Below are 9,244 nucleotides of genomic sequence, written 5' to 3'. Positions count from 1 at the left end.
TTAATCCCCAAGACAGGAGACGCGATAATATCCTCTTCTGATTGGCTGAGAGATAAGAGGTTTGTTAGAGCGCTTATTGTAATCAGTGCGGTATTATGCGGTGTACGACAAAATCAGCTCTCTTAACAATACCTAAATGGGTCCACTAAGCAAAGAATAGGTGGCTCTTTTTGAAAACCAGACGGCTTGGTTAAACAAACCAGCCAAAGCAAATACAGAAGTGATTCGATAGCCATAAATGTTGCAATATCATCTGCTTTGTACTTTTCACAAAGCTACGCCCACTGAGCGAGCAACTTTAGTGAGCTTTTTGTTGAATCACTCACGCTTTAATAGCGTGTGGGTTTGCACAGCTTGTGACATTAGAAAGAGGTATTCATGGCTGGGTCAATACGATATTTATCTGATTGTATCTCATATGTAGTAAGGGGGGTCCTGGCGTACCCGTGGGGTCCTGGCGTACCCGTGGGGTCCTGGCGTACCCGTGAACGCTCCCCTCCCCCATCCCCTCCTACTTAGTGGAATTTTTTTTTGTCAGTCAACACTATCAGACTAAAGAAACCTTGTAATCCAGATGGCGAAAGTGCGTGAATGCAAAGAATCTGCATGACATAAATCTCTTCTAGAACTAAATCCTCCATCTGCAGGTCCTCGCCTAGGCCCTTATAGACTGGGCTAGCATAATTTTTGGCACAATTTGGAAAATCGAGTATAATTCTTGCTCTTTTTGTGAAAGTAACACCACTAGCAAAATCAGCATATTTACAGTTTTCTGATGGGAATATTATCAGAGTGATGAATTTTTTGCCTGGTCTCTAAGACTGACTATTTTCAGGTTTGGTCCGTGGTTCAGTCTATTTCCAATCAGTAACAGTGTCTTGGACGAAGAAAGTTACCACAATACTGAATATTTTACGTATGATGCACGATCCTCGCAGTAGAGAGCGCTATTTATGCAATAGCGGAAATCAGACCTGAAAAAAATCAGGCCTGTACGGGATTCGAACCGCTGACCTCTGCGATACTAGTGTAGCGCTCTACCAATTGAGCTAACAAGCCAACTGGGAGCAGGCCGTTAAGTTGGTTCGCAATAAACCCGTGATGATAAATCAGATACGATGAATATATGAAGTTCATATATTTTGAACTGCGGTTATAGATACGTATGATGCACGATCTTCGCAGTAGAGAGCGCTATTTATGCAATAGCGAAAATCAGTCGTACAGAGGACTGGGCACAACGGAAGTAAAGATTGCGTCGGTCCCTGTTCTCGCTTTCACAAGCGACAAAATGGCGTCGAAGAACGAGAAACCGGACGCTAATATGGTACATTTTGATACAGTAAGTCACCACTTTTAGCTTGGAATTAAGTGCAGCAGTTACTTAAGTTTTATCTGAGCAAAATGATATAACGCAAAATAAAAAAAAGATATCCTGCTTTATTGACAATAAACATATAATGTCAGGAGCCCATAATGGGGTCCTAATAATGTCTACTGGTTTTTGTTCCTTCTTCGGAAAGAATGAATTGAGGAAAAGCAGCATAATTTTCAAAAACGATCATAATATTGAGCATAATTTAGAAAAACTCGAGCAATGCTAATGGCATAAAATGCTACTTTTACTAGCCCATCTGTAAAGACCTATCTTCGCCTCGTGACTACGAACGCGCAGATGCACATGATAGGTCAGCAATATAGGCTACTTCACTAAGATACACATAAATTTGTAACCGTGACTCCTTCCCCCCTCCCCTTCGTGACTCCTCCCCCCCTCCCCTCATTCCGTCCCTTTGAACAATCCCAGCTAAGCACCCGGTTAGTTTCGTTCAGTATTGTTTGTTTCATTTGGATGCCTTACAAGGCAAAGTTCTGATGATCATGGAAAAAAACATGAGGTACTGCACACTTTAATTTCTGCCTCGAAGGTCATTTGAAATACTTGTTATCTGCCAATTTAAGATCTCTGTTTTGCGACCCCCAGAAAGGAAAAAGGGTGTCATTAACAAAGTGAATCCTTTGAAATTTGTCATGTCATTATTTGCAGTCTGGGAAAAGACTAAAACTTAAGCCAGAGAATAGGAAATCAGTGGACTTTTCTCTACTTTTCTGGCTTCACATGCGAATTCTTTAGTTTTCATTAGTAAAGTGGACTCGATGCATTCAGTTTGTTAAACAGAGTCATCCGCTTCAAGTTTACATGGAACTGATTGGAAACAAATAACACTGCAAGTCCAAGGCTGTGAAGCTCTTCCTACTAGTACCAAAGAGTTTTAGAAGCCAGAATAAAACTGTAGAAGGCCCGCGACCGGTCCCCACCTAGACTTGCTCACAAGACGCGCTTTTAAGCGCGTAGCGCGAGCCGAGTAGCGAGCGCGAAGCGCGAGTCGAGCTGAGCGAGCGGTAGCGGGTCATACCACACCAGGGGCCCGTTTCTCGAAAGTCCCGGTAACTTAACGGGCCCGAAGCCATCTTTTAAAATAAAAATCTAAAAGATGGGAAAGCAGATTATGACATCCAAACCAGTCCTTTTTATTTCTTTAGCTGATAGTTTTATTGTATCATTTTCAAAACTTTTTGAAATTCCCATCTTGAATGAAAACAGAACAGCTTCACTGGCCCGTTAAGTTAGCGGGACTTTCGAGAAACAGGTCACAGAACAGAAAACCAACCGAACGACTTTGAGAAAGTCTAGTCTCCACCCAAACAGCCGCGCTAGCTTCGCGCTAGCGCGCTCGAGGCTGATGCGATAGCCTGGTACAAAGCCGAAAGAGCCGAAATAGACCGGGCGATAAGTAAATTCAAGATGGTGGACGAATCTGGTGGAACGGAGCAGAGAGTGCTCAGAGTAAATCAGGTAAACTGGACAAATCGGAGCCACAATTGTGCTTCTTATCGGTATTTGACTGAGTTAACGAGTTTTTCACTATTTATAGCTGGATGCGGCTCAGCTTGATGAGGAAATTATCCATCTTCTTCGAAATCAGCTAAACAGGGCGTTTCAATATTTCGAGGTAAACAAACAAACAAAAGTTTGCTGATTTTATAACCGTAATATTTCTGAAGGGAACTTGAAGCCGAGGGAAATACATCCATCTAACAAGCCCCTCTTATTGTCTCAATCTTCTCGTTTACTCAAGTCCTTTGAAGCTATTTTCTGTGCATATTTGATTCAACAGCACTTAAATAAACTCTTTGTCAAGATAGAGAAAAGAGTTATTGAGTTTATTTTTACATCCATTTAGAAATCACTAGTGATCCTAGAAATCTGATTAGCTCTGATTGGTGCGATCTAATCACGCATTGCTCAAATATAGATAAAGAAAAATGGCCTAAAAGTCAATCTGGAAATTATGCAGTTTCAAAATAGGTGTAATTAAGTGGTAAATTTTGTAAGTAAAGAATATGATTTGGCACTATTTTTTTGAAAAAAATTCTCCTTTCAGAAAGATGCTAAGCACAATATGTAACTCAAATACACATCAAGAAAAATGGCCTAAAAGTCTATCTGGAAATTCTCCAATAAATTGTCTTTAAATCTTACTTTTATCTCTAAAAATCTCAAAATTTTTTTCTAAAAATTTAGATTTATCTCAGTTTATTTTTTCAAAATAATCACATAACTTGCATACTATGCAAGATTCCTCTGGTGAAATTACATGGATGCACCTTGAAATTGGTTCTGCATCTTGTGCAACTTTTTCTTGAGTGATGAATTATGCTGAGAAAATGCAAAACTTTTTTGTTGTCCTAGGCTGGTGTTCTAACAAAATATGAAGCTGAACTGAACGCACTACTGAGATTTCTTGTATGGAGGGTAAGTCTGTTTTTGATCTCCTTCAATCCACTTAATTTCAACATCACAAAGAGGTTTGCTATAGGATGATTAACCCCATAACCCCTTAAGATTGATCAACATTTAATTTCTTCCCATATTATGATCCTTGAATCCAACATGAAGGTCATGACAGTTGAGGAAATGAACACCAATCAGAGCAGCTCTCTATTTTTAAACAAATTCTCCTCGTCAGCATGTTAGAATATTTCTAGAGCAGCATGGAGAATATGCATACTGATGTTAGGTTTGGTTTCAAGAGTTTCTTACTGTCACTTTATATGGTTCAGTTTTCAGTGTACAGCAGTAATTCAACCATTGGTCAACACATGCTCAACATGAAGTACACTTCAGCTGGTGAGAGAGTTAAACAAGCAGTCACTGTTACATTGCTAATCGATGAACCCTTTGAACTACCAGATCTCACTAGAAAATCTCCTTACTGTCTGCCAAATAAATCTTAGGATGCTAGTTGTTATTTGGTATTGGATCAACTAATCTTCCCCAAACTGACATCATTTGTTTTCCTTATCAGTTCTTTGCTTGATATTGTATTGATATTGTAAGGAGAGGTTCTGTAGTGGTCACTCATGGGAGTTTGTTGGTGACCCACCCCAGGGTAGTGGGTATCCTAAGATGCCATGGACATATCACCTGATATGACAAAGTAATAATGTATAATTATGAACCAACTTGATGTGCTCTTAGATTCTGTTAAGATGGTTGCAAAGATATCCCCTCCCCCTTTGAAATACTATATATCTAGCCTTTAATTTTTACCTAACAAGCAGACTCCACATTGCTGCATGTCTTTTCTGTAATAGGTCACAGATGACATAAAAATGTGATTAAAACTAGAAAGCAGTGCACAAGAGGTAGTTGAGTGTGTGATTGTTGTTCTCATCACATTTTTATGTCTTTTGTGGTCTATTACTGCCCAACCCTTTGGACAACATGGCCAAATATATTTTTCTTTTATGATAAAAAGCAAAATGTTGTTAATGGTGATGTTATCTATGCATCTCAGAAGATCATCAGTAAAAACCAATCAAAATGCATAAATGATTTGGCCTATTGTGTAAAATGCATGTCACATCTAAGAGATCATTTACCAGTAATCACCTTTCAACTTAGAGGGGATGTACAAAAAGCCTTTATTGAGTCTCACAACCACAGGACAAATACAGGAAACAGGAAAATGAAAACCTTCTGTTTGTGTTGTTGCAGTTGCAGTTTTTGTTTGTTCTTTGACATATTACGATCTGTGATCCAGACAGAGTGCCATAAAAGGTATTTTGTTTTCTTCATATAAATGGTGTATCTCAACAGGGAGCAATGTGAGTCTACTACAAAAGCTTCTGTTTGGTTTCTGTGTTGTTGGAATACCTTATATAAGAGAAAGAAGCATTGAAATAAAAGGAATTACAGACAGAATTTTGAACTTCAACTCTGTGAGTACTTGTTGTTGAATGAAAATATATATCCCTTAAAATCATAGTATTGAAGTACTGGTAATAATAGTCTGTGCTGCAAGCCAGTCACTTGAAAGCTAGGTCAAAACCAACTTAACAGTTTTGGGGAGGGGGGGTGTATACAGAATAAAGCCTTAGATGATTTTTGATGCAGCATCAATTTCTTCCTCTGTTTCCCAAGGGATAAGTTATGATTAGATAAGATATCATTAGAATCAAGTGAGAATTTTCACACACATGTTTAAACATAGTGAAGAAAATGGTTAGTAAGGGCTGAAGATCACAAAGTCATTGTTCTTCTTCTTTTGTTTATTGTTCCTTTATGAACGGCACTATTGCAGTAGAATTTTTGCATGCGCTATATGCTTTGTATCATTTCATAATGTTATTTAACATGGCATGTATTTGAACTGTATTCATTGTGGTTTGTTCAGTTTTACTCAGCAAGTCCACAATTATATTTCATTGTACTGCACATTGTGCAGCTTCTTTGCCATTAGGCAGTAATTTGTCAGCATCATAACAAATTTTTAACCATTCCGATCAATACTAATTGATGTCAGCAGTTGTTGAGGTTGAACATATTGTAAAGTCGCGTTAAAAATTGCTTTGTTTTATTTTTTTGCTGAGAGTTAGTCACCCATGGCAACCACAGGGGCTTCATCTGTGGCTATTACTCACCAACACATAACTTAAGTCATTACTGTGTACACAAGAGCTTGATTTGTGTCTCGTTCTTATCAGTTTGGAATTTCCTTTTATCACTTTAGATTTGGAGATGTGTCAGTATGGGTGAAAAGCTGTTTCATTTTGCTTCTGTCCTTAACTTTCTCATATTTTTACAAAAGGGAAAGTATCCTTTGGTAATATTTTGATATATGTGGGATTGATAACATGATTCTTGACCTGGATTGAATGACTGTTTCCATGAAGAATAACTTACCTTTCAGTGTTCTGCCTTCCCCATAATGTGTAAATGAATACAGCTGGTCATACTGTTAAATAATGATGCACTAGTATAGTGCATTCTCCTATGCCCTAATGTGCTTTACAACACTTTGCAGAGGACTTTGACAAGACTGAATTGGGCATTTTACAGTTTTTGAAAGGGAATTTGGCAGGTGCCCCCAGTAGACCTCTTCAGCTTGTATGTTTTATTACCCATTTTTGGTCATGTGATAATACACTATAAAACTGTTTCTTTCAAATTTCTTCTTATTCAGGTGCATATATATGTAAAATTTATAAAAGAGAAAGCTGGGAATACCTTTGAGACCTAAAATGGGTAAACAAAACATAGAAGCTATAAGGAGGCTCTGATGGACTTGGCAGTAAGACAATTCTTTCAATCTCCTTTTCAATGGTTGAAAATTTACATTTTGTACCTTCTGCTGTTGTGCCAACTTTTAGTTGTCCTGTACAATATTTCAATTTGCTCCTGTCTTGTACTTTTGTTTGCTGTATTTTTTTTTAAAGATCTCCTCTTAATCCTTTTTATGGCTTTCTTAACTGGGTCAAGATATCCTTCACTTCTTGAACGTGTTCTTGGAATTCATCCTGTATTTGCTCAGCAACAATCAATTCGTCAAGTCAGCTTTGATTTCATGACTCGTGAATTACTCTGGCATGGATTTGCAGTGAGTATTACTTTGTGGCACTTCACCTTTTCACCTTCAAGATCTCATTAGTAGTTCTCCCTACTGTTTGCTTTACTTTTCTTATATTGCAAGTTTGGAGAATTTGGCATTAGATATACTAATAATTCCCCTAGTTGATATTCTCATCACTTGTCTGGTTGATATTGTATTGATGTTGTATGGAGAAATTCTGTCCAGGTCACTCATGGGAATTCAAGGGTTTATGGAGGTGATTATAATCTTGTTTATACTTTAACTGTTGTAATATCAAACGTTTTGATCGTTTTCTTGTAGGAATTTGTGTTTTTTCTTCTTCCACTCATCAACATCCACAAATTAAAAAACTTGCTGTTCAGACGGTTTTCAAGTCCAGCCTCTCTTGACAAGCAGCCATCAATCAAAGTAGCATGTCATGCGTGTGGAATTTGTAATGAACCTCCTACTGCACCTCACCAGGGTCTGTGTGGTCACGTGTTCTGTTATTACTGCATCAAGGTAAGTGTTGAATAGACCAGTGGCTCAAGTAACACTTTGAAGCACACGGGAGGGGGAAGGAGTTAGTTCAGCATTAGTGCTACAGGGCAAACTGCAATCCATGATTGGTGAATGAGGATTGTTATTAGAAATGTGAAAGGTGTATGATCTGAACTGAATAGCTGGCTGATTTGAATTACGTTTCTGTAGCAATCATGGCGTTTTGCAAAGCAACACCTCCTTAAAGGGGATTCTGATACCATGCATCCCCCGGAAAAAAATTGAAAATGGGAAATTCTCTGGACGTGATTTCCAGCATTCTGGGACATAATTGAAGTTCTTTTTCTAGCCGGACGTTGGTTTTAGAATAATTAAAAAGAAGTTCTTATTTTTTTTTCCTATAAAGAAATTCGCAAAGTAATCGGTGCAAAATGGTCTGACAGCCAGCGGGTTTTCGCCGCCTACCGCCTCCTAATGTGAACCCTGTTTGTGTGCTTTCTTTTTTGTGCACTAGGAGAAAGCTTTCACGGTCATGGTGATTTTGTTCACCCAAGAGAAGATATTGGATAACAAATTAAAAAGGGTAAAGAGGGTAAACTGACATGTAGCGTCCCATCCTAGGAGAGAAGCCTGCCATATTCTCTGCGACTCCGGTACTTCTTTGTGAACTTAGCTCCCTCCTGTCTCGTGTTAATTATTATTAAGAGTAAACTATCATCCTTGATTTCTTCCAAATAACTCGTCTAATTGAAACAGTTACGTTGCACTGACATGCAACCGTTTCATCGCACACTGCAGTTTCATTTTTTGTTTCTTTTCAGGCCAACAGTTTAGCTGATTCGTCATTTCCATGTCCACTCTGTGGTTTACCTGTGAGTGATGATATTACCCCTGTTGAATGTACAGTGGCTTTGGAAGTAACGTGATTAATAAGTGTTCAAAAGTCAATCGTATTCTGAAATTCCAAGAGATCGACTTCCTGGAGGAACAGAAGAGTTCTTCAGCCCTATGCATACTTCTGGCGTGTAAATGCCTCATGTAGTGAAAAAGTTTGCAGGAAGTTGTCTGGCAACTTAGTTTTGTTTAAAAATTGATGGCTTCTGCGAGACAATGAAAACTCAAGCAGAAGGCGGGATTACTGTAAAATACCGATCAACAAATATACTCGGCGAATTAATAACACGATAATGTAATTTATTATACGGCTGGCAGCGCCCGTGGGCAAGATGAGAGGAATCCTGTGTTCTGATTGGCTACGCGAGCCTACCCTGCCCGCACGGAATCTCATACAAGAAAAAAATGCGTGGCGCTTACTCACAGAGTTCGTAATCTTTGGACAATGTCAACAATGGAATCTCATAAAGCGGCAGCGCTTAAAAATAAACAAGTCATTCTTGATTCTTATTAAAGGGCAATTTTTTTGCGTTATGATTATTACTCCATGTTCGGTCAAGATGGCTGGATATTAACCCTGAGTCTCTAAACCCCATCCTAAGAAAATGTCATGGGGCACAGCCCATACCCGGCACCAAGCCAAGACTTTGCTCAATATTCACTCTCCCGATCTTGTTCCACTTTGACAATTGGCCACTCAACTGTTGTCACGAGTCGATTACGGACGTACTGGAAACTTTTGGGACATCAATAGATTATTTCTAACAACGAAGTGAAGATAATTTAAGGGAAAAAGGCAAACGTTTGTGGCCGGATTGGTATGGGACGAGGCCCCACGTTTCTAGACAGGCTGACGCCTTCACTCAACCTTTAATCCCTGGGGAGTGAAAGGCATCTAGTTTCTCCCCATACTATCTCTACTGAATTAAAAA

At 38.8% G+C, this 9,244-nt stretch overlaps 1 protein-coding gene across 1 annotated transcript; it reads left to right on the top strand.

Annotated features, from left to right (window-relative positions):
* The first annotated feature begins 2,657 nt into the window (after window positions 1-2,657).
* On the top strand, window positions 2,658-8,846 carry LOC111332780 (peroxisome biogenesis factor 2). The gene is made up of 9 exons (XM_022938212.2): window positions 2,658-2,857; window positions 2,937-3,014; window positions 3,755-3,817; window positions 4,126-4,192; window positions 5,165-5,286; window positions 6,078-6,160; window positions 6,827-6,944; window positions 7,239-7,439; window positions 8,240-8,846. The coding sequence occupies exons 1-9, from the start codon at window positions 2,807-2,809 to the stop codon at window positions 8,342-8,344; spliced, it is 888 nt and encodes a 295-aa protein (XP_022793947.2). The 5' UTR covers window positions 2,658-2,806; the 3' UTR covers window positions 8,345-8,846.
* Window positions 8,847-9,244: the final 398 nt, after the last annotated feature.

The sequence above is a fragment of the Stylophora pistillata genome, chromosome 8, assembly GCF_964205215.1.
Source record: "Stylophora pistillata chromosome 8, jaStyPist1.2, whole genome shotgun sequence".
NCBI classification, from domain to species: domain Eukaryota; kingdom Metazoa; phylum Cnidaria; class Anthozoa; order Scleractinia; family Pocilloporidae; genus Stylophora; species Stylophora pistillata.
This window is presented reverse-complemented; position numbering and strand designations above follow the sequence as displayed.